The 18,278-nt window shown below is 48.4% G+C and overlaps 1 protein-coding gene across 2 annotated transcripts; it reads right to left on the reverse strand.

The window, feature by feature from the left end:
• Positions 1 to 612: 612 nt before the first annotated feature.
• HDHD5 (haloacid dehalogenase like hydrolase domain containing 5) lies at positions 613 to 16,507 on the reverse strand. 2 transcript variants are annotated; one of them, XM_075602417.1, is made up of 8 exons: positions 16,302 to 16,507; positions 14,297 to 14,494; positions 10,661 to 10,773; positions 10,188 to 10,281; positions 8,741 to 8,777; positions 7,827 to 8,001; positions 6,675 to 6,863; positions 613 to 6,346 (listed from the first exon to the last, which is right to left on the reverse strand). In XM_075602417.1, the coding sequence occupies exons 1-8, from the start codon at positions 16,413 to 16,415 to the stop codon at positions 6,013 to 6,015; spliced, it is 1,254 nt and encodes a 417-aa protein (XP_075458532.1). In that variant the 5' UTR covers positions 16,416 to 16,507; the 3' UTR covers positions 613 to 6,012. The 2 variants fall into 2 exon arrangements, with proteins under 2 accessions (XP_075458532.1, XP_075458533.1); XM_075602418.1 differs by having other exon boundaries at positions 8,741 to 8,774; positions 16,302 to 16,505.
• Positions 16,508 to 18,278: the final 1,771 nt, after the last annotated feature.

The following is an 18,278-nucleotide window of genomic DNA, read 5'->3' on the forward strand; positions in this document are numbered from 1 at the left end:
TCTATCTATTTAATTTTTTTGACAAAAAATGTGATTAGTAAGATAGCATAGTAATGCTAATTAGAATTGAAACTACACTTAACCCTTTCCATGTTAGAAGAGCTGGCAACACAAACCAGAGCCATCTACCTAAAGTATTTCCTAGTTGTGCGTTAATGCATATAATATTTTATATTTGTACGAGTGCACTTTTTTTAAAGCACCAATCCCCCCACCAAATTATTATTTTCTTCTTACCTTAGTAGATCCCGGGGGATCCTGCAGAGCTGAACCGTGGTGCTCCCCCATCTGGTGAATTTAACTTCAAAAATGTTGCCAAGTTCTGGCAAAAAAAAAAAAACTGAAACGGTGGCCGCCCCCATGTCCATATGGAAACCAGCGAAGTCTCTCCATGGCACTGCAGCTTTTTATTTGCCATCAGAGCCAATGGCCATATTGTTCTCCCAGGCAACCATTTTTGTCCGAGTGATTTAAGGATTAATTTAACGGGTTAGACTCCGTGGGACCCCACTGTGGTAAGAAATACACCCCCCCACCCCCCAAAAAAAATCCTCAAGCAGCACAAAAGTGCTACTTCATGGACTTTGTAATTAATACAGGAGTGAAAGTATATGTATTAAGTCATAAAATGCATGTATTATCTTTATTTGTATATCGCCATCCATGTACACAGCGCGTCACAGCAGTAATAGCTGCAACAATATAACATGGGGTGTAATACATAAAGGGATATAAAAAGTAAACATTGGTAGTTCCTGCCCAGAAGAGCTTACAATCTAAGTGGTAAGTAGGGAGATGTTACAGACAGTAGGAGCGGGTTATGGGTAAGTGCGTGTACTTTGCTAGTACTTTGGAGCTACTGAAATGCCTTGTTAACGAGGTGCATTTTGAGATGAGCCTTGACGGGGGGTGGGGGGGGAGAGAGAAGATGCGTGGCAGAGGCACAGGAGAAGGACACCGCAGAGGTGAGGGACAGCAAGTGAGATGTTTTAGGCAGGAGAGGATGCAAGAAGGGCTATAGTGAGAAATTAGGGCTGAGATGTAAGGAGGGACAGGAGTGTATGGCCTTTAAAGAGAATAGGAGAATTTGTAATATGGGATTGAAAGGGATTTCAGCAGGAGAGAAGCAGAGACAGGTTTAGGAGTAAAGTGATTCTAGCCGCAGGATAGATTGCAGGGGAGACAGGTGACAGGCCAGACAGTGCAAGTTTACAATAGTCAAGGCGGGAGAGAATGAGGACATGCGTTAGATTTAGCATTAGAGCGACAGAGAAAAGGGCGAATCTTTGCAATGTTACAGCAGGGGAAAAAAAAACAGGGGTAGCAACAACATGAATGTGAGGGGGGAGAATGTGAATGAAGAGTTAAATTTGACACCTAGGCAGCGTGCTTGTGCTACTGGGTGTATGATAGTGCTACCAACATGTGATAAGGTCACTTAGCAGAGTGTGTATAGAGGGAGAAGGAGAGTCCCTAGAACAGACCCCTGGGAGAGATTGTCAGAGAAACAGGAGATGTTAGCAAAAGAGACACTGAAAGTACGATGGGAGAGGTAAGAGGAGATCCAGGATAGAGATTTGTTATGGATACCAAGAGTATGGAGAATGTGAAGGAGAAGGTGTGACCTATAATATAATAATATAAAGGCTGCAGAGAGGTTGGGTACTAAAAGCAGGGTGTAATGACCTTGGTCTTTGGCAGCATGAATGTGAGGAAACCAGATTATAAAAGGGTCTACGAGAGAATAGGATTTAAGAAAAATGGAGCAAACTAGAGCAGGGGTGCGCAAATTTGGGGTGGGGTGGATGGTTAAGCGCTTAAGAGGTCCCGCGCTCTTCCCCAAAGCATTTAAATTAAATGCCGGGGGGAGTGAGCGCGAGGCATCTCTAGGTCCCTTACCTGTTCTCTCTGGCGGCTTCTGGCGACGCGACACCATTGCAACGTGACATCAGAAGACATCGGAGAACAGGTGAGAGAGGAGCAGGCAGGGTGGCGCACACTTCAACGTTTGCGCACCCATGAGCTAGAGAATACCAGGTGTTTAAGGAATTTAGAGGCAGAAGGTGGTAATCCTTAGAGAGAGAGAGAGAGAGAGAGAGAGAGAGAGAGAGAGAGAGAGAGAGAGAGAGAGAGAGCGAGAGAGAGAGAGAGAGAGAGAGAGAGAGAGAGAGAGAGAGAGAGAGAGAGAGAGAGAGAGAGAGAGAGAGAGAGAGAGAGAGAGAGAGAGAGAGAGAGAGAGAGAGAGAGAGAGAGAGAGAGAGAGAGAGAGAGAGGTTGGGTTAAAGGTGTTATTTTTGAGGTGTGACGATTGCATGATTGATGAAGGTGGGAAAGTACAGTCAGTTGAATGGAGATAAAAGGTAATAAATGCGCTAGATAGGGATACCCTGTTATTGTGCAATGGTTATTACCAGTGCCGAGGAGTGGGAGAAAATATCTAGGGTCCCATCATTGATGGTACCCAGAGAAATGGATATAATGTGTGCTATAGACCCTCTATTTAAACAAAGGATAATAGTTACAAATAGAAAAATACAATCTAAAAAAAAAACTTTGATAGAACTATTCCCTAACCCGTAAGTGGAGAGATGCAAAGTGTATACATCAAAATCAGTGTCAGTATATAGTCTCTGATAAGGCAAATATAACAGAGTCAATGTTCAGTCTGATTTTGATGACTAGGGTTAGCCTTGATCTGCAGCCACAATCACAGGATCACTGATCCTCTTCCCACCGATTTCCTCAAAAACAATTAAAAACAATAAGAGCGCAAATCATGGCAATCTGGAATTTCTTTTATATGAAATGATAAAAACATATATTATGAATACACTCAATTTAAATTGGAAATCACCTGCAAGGAGAGACCTGCGTGTCTCACGGCCTCCGTGAATCCGAGATTTTGTCCTGAAGTGCACTAGGCGTTTGGAGCGGTATGCTGAAGGAGCCCATTTCATCCACAGTAAGCGTCAGATCTCCGGTCGAAATGAACTACCTCTGGGTGTTTGTAGAAGTCGTCCCTTCCCTTGGAGACTTCTTGTGGGCTGGCGTCATCATTGCTATGGCGTCTCCCCGGAACGGACGTCTCAAAACCGGAAGAACGTTCGCCGTGGTGCAGACTGGAATCGGGTTGGGACAGGGGCAGTGTTCCAGTGGCCGAGTGACCGGCTGAAGGGGAATCAGCTGGTGTCCACCTTGTGGTGCCCAAGCTCCAGCAGCATAACCACTCCAAATGCCTAGCTCACTTCGGGAGGGCAAACTCCCGGATTCACGGAGGCCATGAGAGACGCAGCTCTCTCCTTGCAGGCGATTTCCAATTTTATTTCATTTGAGTGTATTCGTAATATATGCTTTTATCATTTCATATAAAAGGAATTATGCCATGATTTGCACCTCTATTATTTTTATTGTTTTGGGGGAAAGTATAGTACCTGAGCCGAGGGTGGAGTTGAGGAGCTGGGTGAGTGTAGGGATGAGCATGGAAGCAAGAGGTTTGAGTAGATGGGAGGGAATGGGGTCAAGAGGGCAACTGCTAGAGGGAGAGGAGAAGAGCAACATAGACCCTTCTTCCTCTGGGACAGAGAAGAGTAAAGGAAGGCAGGAGGAGCGTTAGGAAGAGGTAGTGCACAATAAGAGAATACAGAGAGGAAGCCTCAGTGAATTTAATCCACCCTAGCCTTGCAATAGTCAAAATCTTAAGGTATAGTGAAGGAAGAAAAGCAGCTTAAAGATGGAGTCGTTTTTGACACGGTAAGGTTGTACAGTATATAAATACAAAAATGTTTTTTCTTCCCTAGTTGCATAGCACTCTACATAATCAAACAACGAAGGCACTGCGAATTCCTGCCTCAAAGAGGCGACGGTCTAATTGAGTAGCTGAGAGACACAAGGCCGTAAAGGGGACGTGTTTAAGGTCATGCGAGCTGGCTCCATCCAAGCTCCATACAACAGACATCTGCTGCACACCAAAAATATATATAACAATATAATCACCGGTGCTCCTGGCTCAGGCAATCCCCGTCTGTACTATAAAGTCAGTAAGCCAACTTAGAAGCAGGGCACCTCGGATTTCTGCAAAAGCAAAACTACTTACTGGGCCAAGATTCCGACGTTTCTGCAGATACAACTGCATTTCTCAAGGGTAGCTACACCAGCGTAATGTAGCTACCCCAGCGTAGTGTAGCTACCCCAGCGTAATGTAGCTACCCCAGCGTAATGTAGCTACCCCAGCGTAATGTACACTACCGACACACTTTATTGAAGTGTGGTCGGTACCCGCAAGCCGGGAAATCTCCCGGCTTGCTAGTGGCCGCCCCTCGGCGTGCCGCGCGTCATAGACGCGCGGTCACGCGTCATCGGGAGCGTGCGCCTGCTGCACGCGTGTCCAGGGGCTCCCCGAGGGAGCCCTGGTGTCCCGCAATCGCGGGACAGCGGCAGGGGGTTCCGGGGGACCCGGCAGCGGTAGGGAGAGCGCCCCGATCGGAGGGCGCTCTTCCGCTGCTTCGGCGTGCGCCCGTCACACTCGGGCGCGCGCCAGGCTACTGCTGCGGCACAGAACGGGCAAATGCTCGAATAAACTGTGCCGCAGCAGTAGCAACCCCAGCGTAATGTAGCTACCCCAGCGTAATGTAGCTACCCCAGCGTAATGTAGCTACACCAGCGTAATGTAGCAACCCCAGCGTAATGTAGCTACCCCAGCGTAATGTAGCTACCCCAGCGTAATGTAGCTACCCCAGCGTAATGTAACTACCCCAGCGTAATGTAGCTACCCCACAGCGTAATGTAGCTACCCCAGCGTAATGTAACTACCCCAGCGTAATGTATCTACCCCACAGCGTAATGTAGCTACCCCAGCGTAATGTAACTACCCCAGCGTAATGTATCTACCCCACAGCGTAATGTAGCTACCCCAGCGTAATGTATCTACCCCACAGCGTAATGTATCTACCCCACAGCGTAATGTAGCTACCCCAGCGTAATGTAGCTACCCCAGTGTAATGTAGCTACCCCAGCGTAATGTAGCTACCCCAGCGTAATGTAGCTACCCCACAGCGTAATGTACTGGTAGCTACCCCAGCGTAATGTAGCTACCCCAGCGTAATGTAGCTACCCCAGCGTAATGTAGCTACCCCACAGCGTAATGTAGCTACCCCAGCGTAATGTAGCTACCCCAGCGTAATGTAGCTACCCCAGCGTAATGTAGCTACCCCAGCGTAATGTAACTACCCCAGCGTAATGTAGCTACCCCAGCGTAATGTACTGTAGCTACCCCAGCGTAATGTAGCTACCCCAGCGTAATGTAGCTACCCCACAGCGTAATGTAGCTACCCCACAGCGTAATGTAGCTACCCCACAGCGTAATGTAACTACCCCAGCGTAATGTAGCTACCCCACAGCGTAATGTAGCTACCCCAGCATAATGTAACTACCCCACAGCGTAATGTAGCTACCCCAGCGTAATGTAGCTACCCCAGCGTAATGTAGCTACCCCAGCGTAATGTAGCTACCCCAGCGTAATGTAGCTACCCCAGCGTAATGTAGCTACCCCAGCGTAATGTAGCTACCCTTGAGAAAGGCAGTTGTATTTGCCGAAACGTCGGAATATTGGCTCAATAAATAGTTTTGTTTTAGCCCTGCTTCTAATTTGGCTCCCATCCAAGCTCTCCCACTTCAGATGTCAGCACCCTACATATGCCATCACCTCCGAGTTAAGCCACCATTCGGCACTTGCGGTTACATTTCCTCTTCACCGTTCGTTTTCTCACTCGCTTCTGGCTCTTTTCATTCTCTCGCCCCACTCCTGGTTCAATCCATTATTCTGCCCGCCAAAGAGGGGGCACACTTCATTCTCCTTCCACAGAGTTGTGGCATCATACAATCTCTCGCCTCCTGACGGCACACCCTTCATTCACTCTCCATCTCAAAACACTGTTCATGCTCTTGTCCTCTCCTGGCAACCAGTTGTTCTCTGTCCCCACAGATACACTCACTCTCTTCTGGCCCACTCATTTTCTAGCACTCGGAAGTGGTGGCATCATTCACACTATCCGAGTCACGGGCCCAGCCCTCCTCCCTGAGCACCAGTTCCACCGCCTGCCCCACATCTCGCACCACGTGCGATGCCTCCACCAGGTTGGGGTCAAGTCGGAAGTCGCGGTGGCCATGGAAGACTGTTTGCGTCACGCTCTCCTGCAGGTCGGGTGGCACCTCCCCTTGATTCCCATACACCCCGGTGCACACCAGAATGGACCGGCATGTCTGTGGCCCATCCTCCGGATCCCTCCGCTGGCTCTGCAGGTAGCGGTTGTAGAGGTTTGCACCGTATATATCAGCCATTGGATTATCCCTAAAATACAGATGGGGGAGTTACTGATACAGACCAAAAAAGGACAAAACACACTCGAGCCTTTTAGCTAAATCTTTTTCTAATCACATTCAAGTATGTATGTATGCACACACATTTATTGTACCTTCATTACATAAAGCTTTATTATGCAACTGTACATCTCTCGCAAAAGGAGAACGAGTTTGGACATGCACAGGTTATGGGTCTTGCATTGACATCCCCTTGGAGACCATATCACACGTACACCATATAATTCTATACACACTGAACCGTATCAATCATTGCGCCTTTTATGACCGACGTGCTTAAGGAAGGGAGATTGTCTCACCCGATGGCGTACAGTGTGCGGATGGGGGCGTCCCACCCTCGCTCCTTCGCCTGCTTCACGATGAGGTGCTCGGCGAAGCTGTAGGTCACCGCGCTGGGTTTGCCGATCAGGGCTTCGTATCTGAGCTCTAATCCTGTGATCTTGTGATACAAAGTCTCCAGACAGACCAGGAATGTTCCATGACCGAACCTGCTCAGAGGGGGGGGGGGGAGGGAATACTCCATCAGCACACTCTTCTGTGTGTAAGCAAACTAGCTACAGAGATAGACTACAAGACCTGGAGTTATACAAAGCCAATACTCTGGAATTAGTTTCCTGTAGCAGAGTGTTTTGACTCCAGGTTGATGCTAAAGTTCTCCCAGGGCTGCAGCAAAGTTGTGTGCCAATAGCAAGCAAAAATATAAAGCTTAAAGTTCTCCAAGGACCAAAGTATTACTGGCAGTGATGTTTAAGGGGTCACATCTAGGTGTTTAATGCCCTTTTTTTACCAACATCAGACATAAGTATTTTTAAATGCTTTTTTTTACAGTCAGTCTGTAAATACAATGAGCGGAGACTTGGGACGAGTTTGGCTGCTCACTGTTGCACAGGCAAAGCCCCCCCCCTCTCTCCCCCACCCCTTCTATTTATTGGCTCTCTGATAAGGACAGCGTGAGCCAAACAGGCAAGAAAACACTTGCTTGACAAACACTTCCCTGCCCAGAGACTCCCAAAGAAAAGGAAGTTGTGCTTCATTTCCAAAGAAACAAAAAGCAGACAAATATTTACCATTAGCACGGTTACGATTGTTTAACAAAAGAATTCGATTGTTCAATTCTTTAACTTCTAAGTATTGCCCCTTTAAGTCAGCTGTTTACAGATAATATTTATCATCAGCGCTTCACTGAGCGGATAATCTGCTCACTGCCTCCGGCCCACTGCTCCAATGCCACAAAACGTCAGCCATTTTTAAAGGGGTTAAAAGCTTACAAATGCTTCAGCGTAGAAAGGAACAGCTGCTGCGCCAGAGAAGGGACCAAGCAGCCAGGTTTTAATCTCTGCGTGTGAGCCGTGGGATGGTTTATGTTACTATACTGTGTAAGAAGTCTCTCTCCGTCTCCTGAAGTGCTTATCTGTGACAGTGACGAGAAGGGGACAGTGGGTTGTATTGACCTGGGCATCCTGGCTTCAGCCATCCAGAGCAGATCCATGTTACAGGCCAGGACTGGGATATGTGGGCACGGGGCCTGTGAGAGCCACTCTGTGGGTCTGCCGGTACTCAGCAGCACATCCAGGATCAGCTGCAGGCTGGTCTCCCATCGCACGGGCTCACCCAGCAGGACCACAGCTGCAAAGCAACAATGTATCCACTTAGCTATGCCCAATACAAGGGCATATAGATATAGATAGATAGATATACACACACACACACAATACTATGCAGAACACAACAAGGCCCATATATACTAAGTGATGCTATTGCATAAGACACAATCACTTGAATGGGCTGTCAGAGGTCTAGCATCAGATGTCCTATTGCAATAGCAGCGCTTAGTCAAAGGTGGCTCATATCTGCACCATACGGAGACCAAGTGGATTGTGCAACGTATTTACGCAATGTGATTATGTGTTAAAGTACATTTTGTGTGTGCGAGGGACAGTCTCTTTGGCCAGAAGTCCCTACTGTCACTGTATGGTGAAAGGGACAGACTTGACGGGTCATAGGTCCCTGCTGTCTGTGGGACGTTGGCCTCCATTACCCAGCACATAGGTCACTTCTGTGTCACACTTGATATGGGACGGTCAGAATGGAGGGGACACTGTAGTTAAAGAACGTTCTTGAGGCTCCTATACCATACGCTGTGAAGCGGTCCCCGTCCCCCCCATTTAGCCTAAACCTTCCCAAGCAAGTGGCAGCCCGCATCACAGCATATTGAATAGGTGCAGGAATTTAATCTTAGAAGTGCTGCTGAGCCGAGAAGTTAGACAGAGCAGGAGACCGAAAGGAAGAATAAACGCAATTTCCTATTCAGCGACATGAGACACAGCGGTTCTGCAGACAGCGAGGCTACGACGTCAGGTCTCACCTTCTATTGCAGCAAAGTCCGTGGGCACAGGAGGCTGCTTAAAGACAGACACACGAGAGAGGAGGTATTATACCCTATACTGTACAGCCATGTGTATATATACACTGATGTATGGCTGAGAATTCCAGCAGAGGTGAAAAAAGTTGATAAAACATCTGTGGGGAGGCCAACTCCAGTCCTCAAGGGCCACCAACAGGTCAGGTTTTCAGGATATCCCTGCTTCAGCACAGGTGGCGCAGTACTCATCCGGCTAATCAGTCATAGGAGCATAAAAGTGTTATTAAAAAGGGCGCTGAACCTAAAATCTTAATACAGCACAGTGCTGAACACAGGACACCCAGTCTCGGTGTTAAGGATTATGGGCACAGAGACCGTACCTAGATGAGGGTCGCTGGATAGGGACACGCCCTCCCAAGGAGAGAGGCGTACTGGATTCACACACTACAGACTAGTAATGGCGGGTGACTTAATGAGCAACTAAATTTAAAGTGCGTTTGTGACAGATCGCTTTTTCCCTTCAGTATTGGGTTCATGCCACACCTCCGTGGACACGGTTCCTATTTTGAATAACCATTATAGGCCAAGCAAAATGTCCCATGTGTTACTTTAACTATTTGCTCTGTACGAGTGCCAGACTTGTTATTGAATGTACTTTTATTATTGTATGTAGCTGCAGGTTGGAAGTCGTTCCCTTTACTCCTCCTGCTGAGTGTATATTCAGTTTTTGTCCGTTTAATCATTGGGGGGCGGGGGGGGAGGGGTTTGCCACAGCCCAGAGCACTGACTGGATTCCCCGCCCTCCGTCCCGTCATTACCATGACGGCAGGGAGACGCCTTCTCGTTGGCACCTCCGGTGGCCATGACGACCGTCGGCCTGGGTCTCCCTCACACACGTGGTGGCGTCAGCGTTCTGACATCACACAAGGCGACGTGGGCGCCAGGATACGCATGGAGTTTGGCGGTGTATGCGATTGTTTAGGAGATAGATATTTAATGTTTGTACTGTAGCCCGCACCTCGACAAAGGCGGATTCATGCAGCCGAACCGTCTGATCACTGGCTCAATACATTTTTCTTTGAATTGGAAGACCGTGTGTCTGTATCACTCATTCATATCCTCAAAACCTGGCCCGTTGGTAGCTCAAGGACTGGAGTTGGCTACCCCTGTCCTACGGCAACAACTAATTCCGAGTCCCTACGTCACTCTGTGGCAGGCACGTCCTGAGTCTCTTCTCCCAATATGACTGTCACCCTGGGGAGGGGATAGAATAGGTAGGCCATGGTCTCCTTCTGCTACTATGTTACTCTGCACTATTAACAGATCATAGGTACCTGCTGTCTATGTTACTGTGGTCGGTGGCACAAACTCCATGTCACAGGTTCCCAGCAGTGAATGAACAGACGCCTGGTTCTGGTTCACTCCTTTATCTGGGTTACTTTGCATTTACCGGATTCTTGAGCCGGCGGCTTTGATCCACCATGTCCAGCAAGGGATAAGCCGTCCTCAGGGCATCAATAGTAACCACATTCTCAAACCCCAGACTGTCAGGGTAGCCGGTGAAGGACAAATACACAACTGGACACAGCCCCACACCCTTACCAGAGGCCTGCACGCACCTTTGCAAAATGAAGCAGAACATAAACGCACCTCTAACAGAGGAAAGATGTGTAAAACAGAACCACAGGTTAGCAACATTTTGAAGCTTTGACAGTCCAACACTAACAACGAATTTCTTACAGAGACGCCGTTTTTACACCAACATTAAGGAATGTTTTAGCGAAAAAAGGTTTGCCAAAGTAAAATACAATAGAGATTCACAGATTTTGGGCCCTGAGGACTTGTTGCTCGATTATTTCACTTGAGAACATTTGTGCAGTGACCCCCCCCCCCCCCCGCCCATGGGTATACATAAAAGGATACTCTTTGGCGATCTCTTCCACAGGGCCCTGGCCAGATACCAGCACCCGCTTGTTATGGAACTCGTGGAACATTTGCAGGGGACTGTGAGACAGGATGATCTGATCAGAGGACACCTGGGGGAGAGGTCACCCGATTAGGAGGCACTTCAACAGGTCAAAGGATGACAATTTGGGATGCATTTCTATTTGTAGGTACCAACATTTCTACGCCGTCTACACCAGGGGTGCTAATGGCTAGCATCAACTCAACTCCAGTGCTGAAGCTCCCCCCCAACAGGTCAGGTTTTCAGGATATCCCAGCTTCAGCACAGGTGGTTCAATCAGAGGCTTAGTCAAATATTGAGCCACCTGTGCTGCAGGGACTGATTGAACTACCTGTGCTGAAGCTGGGATATCCTGACCTGTTGGGGGCCTTAGCTCGGGGCACCATGCTGGGGAAGACGTCCCCCCACCTGTCTGCAGCCGTTGTTGGTAGGTTACTGGGCAGATCAGCTGTTGCTGGTGGGAGCCGGACGGACAGAAAGAGTTGGACACTAGTGGTTACTACTTCAGTGGGGCGGTAGGGCAGGTCTTTCTTGGCTGAGAGGCAAGAAGTGGGTTTCTGGGGATGATTTAAGGTAGAGAAGTATGCAGTGCGTTTGGTAACCTGGTCACCTCTGTAAATATATACAACCAAAGCTATGACCTATGCCGCTCAACCCAATACAGTTAGTTGATTAAAAATTAAAGGGTTAAATTCAGGGTGCAAGTAGGAAATATTAGCAATAAGACCCAAGGGGGTCCAAAAGAATCCTATGATAAGCACTCGCTGTGGATATCAAAGTGGTGACCATATAAGTCCTAAAAGTATAAATAACCTTGATCACTATTGGTGATTATGGATAAATGACTTCACTAATACACAACTTCCTATATAGATCATGTAGGATTCGGACAAAAAATAATAAAGTGTTATTTATACCAATGTTTAAAAATGCATGGAATATATACATAAGTAATAAAAAACCTCCATGAACAAAGGGAATAGGCGGTTAACCAAAGCTAAATGTAGTGTGAAATTAGAGAGCGTGGATAGAGCACAGCCAGGGATATTCTGTATATTCCGTGCTGGAAGAAAAGAAACAGCCAGGCCACTCCAGAAGTAACAAACAGTACTAATTCATTTATTGCATGCTGAACATACAGAAAAAATGGACTAGGTAAACGCACCTACGCGTTTCGTACTCAAGGTACTTTATCAAGGTGACAACAGTGTAATAAAGCTGCTTCTTTATACTTACACGAACTGCCTCTGAGCCAATAGGATGCCGCGTCACTAACCCGCGTCGCGCAGGGTCATGGCGACATGAAACGCAGTCACCTGCATCTGCGCAGAATCGCGAAGGAGGAGCGCGCACAGCCATAGGCTGGGCAGTTCGGGCAAAGTACAAGACCTTACATGCACTAAACGCTACAGCCCACGGAATGACGTCATCAGCGCGCATCACGGAACGCGGGTTAGTGACATGGCATCCTATTGGCTCAAAGGCAGTTCGTGTAAGTATAAAGAAGCAGCTTTATTACACTGTTGTCACCTTGATAGAGCACCTCGAGTACGAAATGCGTAGGTGCGTTTACCTAGTCCATTTTTTCTGTATGTTCAGCATGCAATAAATGAATTAGTACTGTTTGTTACTTCTGGAGTGGCCTGGCTGTTTCTTTTCTTCCTGCACGGAATATACAGGATATCCCTGGCTGTGCTCTATCCACGCTCTCTATTTTCCTGGATCTACAACGGATGGACTGCACGCCGCTAACGACAAGAGTGCCCCTTGGGTAGCACAGGTAAAGTGCCGCAGTGCCTTATTTTATTCCTGTCTACCACGGACATTGTCCATTTATTAGTATTGCACTGATTGGGTGCGTTATGTGTTATAGTTGTGGGTGTCTAGCTGACTCCACTGGTACACCTATTCCCACCAGTTCCCAATTAACTTTATTAGGGGCACTCCATCGTGTTTTGGATTAACCCATTGTGGACTTATACACTTGGATACTCAATCTACAGGACTGGTCACAATTTTAGAGCATCACATCAACCCTGTTCCTTGTAAATGTAGTGTGAGCCTGACAGTCATACATCAGCATAAACAAGGCAAAATAATCACCTGTATCAGGTGTGCGGGATATGCTGCAGTTATAGCCATGATACACACAATAATCCACAATCACATGAATGTGTCAATAGGAGCTATACAAAAATGTGCGTGCGGTTGGTTAATTTTGAACTTATATACCCATCAGCCAGTACATATGAAAAGCTATAAAGTACCATGATGTATACCACCATACCCACAATATATGCAGATAGTTATAATGACACAGTTGTCAGTAAACCATAGTTAGGAAACTCATGGTGTACAGGTACAAATGTATCCTCTTGCAGTGTCTAAGTGTATATATGTGGAGTGTATATACAGTATGTGGTGTGTAGTGTAAATATGTGCAGTGTATGTGTATAAATGGGAGTGAACATGGACCGGTATAACAATGCAGTCTGCGGCTGGAATTGCCTGTCTTAATCGCTTATACTGGCCGTGTATCAAAGAGCGCGAGTCGCCATTTCCCTGGACGTCACCGTCGTGACATCAAGATTCACCTCTGTAAATATATAATTGGAGGGGGGGGAATTCCTTTTTCCGACAGATGTTTCTTTCCTACTTCAGGATATAACCGCTTTTCAACTTCAAGCCTCAAATAACAACAAGAATAACACACGCTGCGCTAGAGGCGAGCATTGGGTATTTGTCTTTTGTTGTAAACATTTGGTCACGCCAAATAGCTCTCCTTTTGATATATGGATTAGATAGGGAGATATAATATTATGTGGTGGGTGCTGGGGTTAGAGCTTGCAGGAACTGTGCGTTTGTTAATTGTCAACTGATATCAGTTGTTTGGAGGTTGGTGACCCCTTCTCCCTGGGTTTAAACTCACTCATCCCCACTTTTTAAGTAGCAGTTTTTTCCCCCACGTACCTGTGCAGGACAGGTCTATTGGAGACCTTTCTCCCTCCACTGCAGAGGTAAATGAGAATACTCACAGGTAGTGTTAGGACCTGCATACTGGTCATGCTGTGGCGTGGCTGCAGGCGTATTACTCTTTGAACAAAGGGTTTAACTAAATGAACCTTACAAACATTTAAGTATTTAACTATGTATTTTTTGTGTAATGTTGGATGTAGCACTGGGTATATGTGTCTTTTGTTGTATAGCAAAGAAGTCATTCCAAAATAGGATGCAAAGAGCTGGCGATTTGGTATTGGGTAAAAAGCTAAACTTTTTTGTGCTGTATGTGATACATCAACCTCGCTATTAAACTGCAAACAGCAGGAAGATCAGAAGGTAAAGCTAGTGATTAGAATGGAAACACAAAAGTAAAAAAAAGGGCATTTCCGAAAGAAAAAGTATTATTTGAACTGGGCAAGCGGGACGGGAGATTTAAACACCATGCCTGTTACAGCACCTAAAGCTGGCATGTCTCCAACCCCTTCTGGCAGTGAAGAGGTCCAGCGTGTGACAGGTGACATTGATCTGGCCCCCACCGTCGATAAAAAGACGCAGAGGGCACCCTCTGCCCATGTGGGTATCCCATAACTCACCTCCACCCCCAGCACCACGCTCAGCTCCTCCGCTCTCGCCTGCCGCACGCAGTTCCCGGCATTTGTCACAAACACCACAGGCACGGCCAGCCGCCCGTCTCCGAGCACCAGCTTGCCAAAGGCTTCAGCCGCCCCAGGGATAGGGTTCCTGCCCCTCACCAGGACGCCGTCAATATCAAACAGGAGCCCGAAGCTCGGCTGGGAGGGGGGAGAGGGGAGAGGGAGAAGGCACAACAGACAATGCCCCACCATATTGTCACAAACGTATCCCGATAATGAGATATATCCCTAAAAAAATAATACATCAACTGCAATTATTCATTTGTCATTGTTTTAAAAAAAATGTTTTTCATAATCAATGTATTTCTTTATTACAATGTTTTTAAATGAAAACGCCATATGTATGATGCCGTTTTCTGCCATGAGACACTTTATGGTGCATTCAAGTGAGTGGGCTGGAAGGTATCTTGTGGCATTGTGCTGCTTAGTCCAGGGGTGATCAACTCCAGTCTTCAAGCTCCCCCAACAGGCCAGGTTTTCAGGATATCCCAGCTTCAGCACAGGTGGCTCAATTGGTCCCTGCTTCAGCATAGGTGGCTCAATCGGTCCCTGCTTCAGCACAGGTGGCAGATTGAACCACCTGTGCTGAAGCTGGGATATCCTGAAAACCTGACCTGTTGGGGGGGCTTGAGGACTGGAGTTGAGAACCCCTGTCATAGTCAATATGGACCTAAATGGAAGATAGAGCCTATAAAGGAGGAGGAGGAGGAGGGATGCCACGATGCACAGGGACAAGAGGGTGAAGGGGGACAAGATACCATTTACATTAGTAACTCTGCCTACTTTAAAGCTGCCGAATTCTTAATCTGTGTGTCACCAGCTGTCCCTAAAACGTTAATGACTCTCACAGTTGACGAATAGTAATATCGACTTATCGTCAATATGTATTACAGAAAATAAAAATTGGTATACTGCCCATCTCCGGCCTGGGACAAGATAATCTATGGAGTACTGATACATATCAAGACATATTGTTATACGTTTCTTATTTTAAGGCAGCGGGTAGCCCCCCCCCCCCCCCCCCAAACTTACAGGACATCCTAAAACCTCAACACAGTGCATCAAGATACTGTACTTTCCAACATACGTCTGAGTTTACTTACATTGCACAGTGGTTGCATTGCTGGCAGTTAACGGGTTAAAGGCGAGGGCAGATAGAATAGTGCAGCTTCCCAATAAGGTAATCACCCCTGTATTAACCCCTACAGTGCCAGGGAGGCTCACAATACATTGCAGGTCCCTCTGAAGATGTAATGGGTCCTATTAACTCTTTTGCTGCCAGCGAGGATATGAGATGCACCTCACCCTATTAACACACTGAGGGTTCAACACTCATGGAAGTCATTGAGTACTCACCTAGTAACCATGCTCACTCACCACAGCCCTCCCAGAGTGAGCACTCACCCCAGCCCTCCCTCCCAGAGTGAGCCCTCACCCCGCCGTCCCTCCTAGAGTGAGCCCTCACCCCCGCCCTCCCAGAGTGAGCCCTCACCCCCGCCCTCCCAGAGTGAGCCCTCACCCCCGCCCTCCCTCCCAGAGTGAGCCCTCACCCCCGCCCTCCCTCCCAGAGTGAGCCCTCACCCCCGCCGTCCCTCCTAGAGTGAGCCCTCACCCCAGCCCTCCCAGAGTGAGCCCTCACCCCAGCCCTCCCAGTGTGAGCCCTCACCCCAGCACTCCCTACCAGAGTGAGCACTCACCCCAGCCCTCCCAGAGTGAGCCCTCACCCCCGCCCTCCCTCCCAGAGTGAGCCCTCACCCCCGCCCTCCCTCCCAGAGTGAGCCCTCACCCCAGCCCTCCCTCACAGTGTGAGCCCTCACCCCAGCCCTCCCTCCCAGAGTGTGAGCACTCACCCCAGCACTCCCTCCCAGAGTGTGAGCACTCACCCCAGCCCTCCCTCCCAGAGTGTGAGCACTCACCCCAGCCCTCCCTCAGTGTGAGCACTCACCTGAGGAGCCGACACTCCAAACCTCCTGTGTCCCCTGCGCACTGCAGAGCCCGGAGCCGAGGCCAGGCAGCTCCTTGCCAGCAGCCCGGAACACGCCCGGAGCCAGAGAGCCATGAGGGAGCCTGACACTGCACCCAGGCCACCGCACCCAACACAGACCTGGAGCACAGCTGTTACCCGCGCAGCCAATCAGAAGCCAAAGCAACAAGGCCCCACGTGACAGCTTAACGGTCTCTCCAACAACAGACTACAGCCCCCAGCATGCAAGCAGACTGATGTCAAAGTGCGCGGGAGCGCGGAGCATGCCGGTATATGTAGTCCAACTTCAACCTTCTACTCTACTACCTTTCCTGGTGGTTTGTTCAGTTCAGTAGATACTTTGTATCACAGTCAAGTGCTGCAGGGAAAGTGAGCCTAGCATCTGGGTGCCAGGCTCATACAGCACCTGAGGTAGGGTGACTACTGACCTCCTTGGTACAGGTTCAGAGAGTCCTGCTTTTATATCTAATGTAGAGTAACCTCCCGACTGTAAGTCTAATAAACAGGGAAAAAACTATGTTGCATCATAATGTGTATGTAGCCCTGTTTCCCCCCTAAACAATAAGGCTACCCGGTGCTGCCACTACCTGTTGGCTATCAGAGGTCCCAAGCCTCTGCCACGGGGAGCCCGGGGTGATATAATAATAGTTTCGGTGCAGCGCCTCCACCTGAGCGGGATCCCAACGTAGTGGGAGGAGCCCCTCACAGGAACCAATAATGTTAACACACAGATTATAATGAGAACTTTTACTGTAGCACATGTATAGCTTAACGGTTTTAATCATTGCTAATAAGATACAGCTACCCGCCCAAGCCTCATACGTCCGTAACTCACCACCGTGTACCCAACACTGTGTCTTTAGAGTCCCACACCCACCCCAATGTGTGAGACAGAGCTGCCCACAAGAATAGGTGTAGAGTTGGTGCACTTAGTGTAATGAGGTACCTGCCGGGTGCTCCAGCACCCGGGCGCGCCGACAACAAGGTAGATTGGATCCACTGATCCAGCGATGAATCGTCTGCAACGAGTCCTCCTCCGCGTGGGGTGGTATCCGGTTGGAGTTTCCCACCGTGAAGATGCAGCAGGTGTCTGGTCCCAGACTACCTGTAATCAGGATGCAGCCGCGTTCGGACTGTGTCCCTTGCTTACTAATGCTACAGAGGCAGTGTCCCTATCTTATGGGCCTGCCCCTGTAGTAACCACAAGCTGAGATGAGTCGAGGCCTACTGGGGGTAATCTGGCCTAGTACAGGAGTCACAGATCCCTGCTCACACACACCCTACCCTGTTGGCATCCCAGCTCCGACTAACGTGGTCCCCAGCGCGCCAAATGTATCAAATGCAGTCCTCCGTGAATGCTGCAGCCCTATTGACTGTTCTGTACCCTGTGACTCCATGCCCCTATGCATGCTGGGGGCTGTAGTCCCCGAGGAGCCTCTTCCCTTTACTGGCCGCCGCTTGCGCCATCTTCTGCGCATGCGCGAAGCTTCTTGTATGGCTGCCGCAACAGGGACATCACTGCGCATGAGCGAAACGTCCTCATGCACACGCGCACTCACCAACATGGCAGCGCCCCGCAATCCCTTTGCCACCACCGCAGTCCCCACCGGCAGACGTCAAAGCGCACCCGGAGACACGGGGAAGAGGTAAGGGGGAAGCAGGAAGCCCAGGTGGGGACCCTGGCTATATGGAGATAGATAGATAGAGTCTTGTAAAATAAATCTTATTTTCTTCAAAATGAAAATGCGTGTACAAAAATAAGAAAGTAGTAGTACTCTGGGTCTGTACATGGAAAGCAGTGGTACTCCATATTGCATAGTATGGTACCATAACATAGTTACTGCTGTACCCTCCTTATAACTCCATCAGTGCTGGAGAAGGTTGCAATGCATTATAAGGCAATATGCACTCATGTGGGGTAATAGATTAGCAGGACCC

Source organism: Ascaphus truei, chromosome 5 (genome assembly GCF_040206685.1).
Source record: "Ascaphus truei isolate aAscTru1 chromosome 5, aAscTru1.hap1, whole genome shotgun sequence".
NCBI classification, from domain to species: Eukaryota; Metazoa; Chordata; class Amphibia; order Anura; family Ascaphidae; genus Ascaphus; species Ascaphus truei.

Bases quoted from the DNA above. Each gene is read 5' to 3' on its own strand.
- HDHD5 (XM_075602417.1), bottom strand. From the start codon at position 16,415: ATGGCTCTCTGGCTCCGGGCGTGTTCCGGGCTGCTGGCAAGGAGCTGC. The intron at 10,282-10,660 runs GTATCCTTTTAT...CTACCCTGACAG, and splicing joins GTGGAAGAGATCGCCAAAGA to TCTGGGGTTTGAGAATGTGG. The intron at 6,347-6,674 runs GTGAGACAATCT...TCTGTATTTTAG, and splicing joins CGCACACTGTACGCCATCGG to GGATAATCCAATGGCTGATA.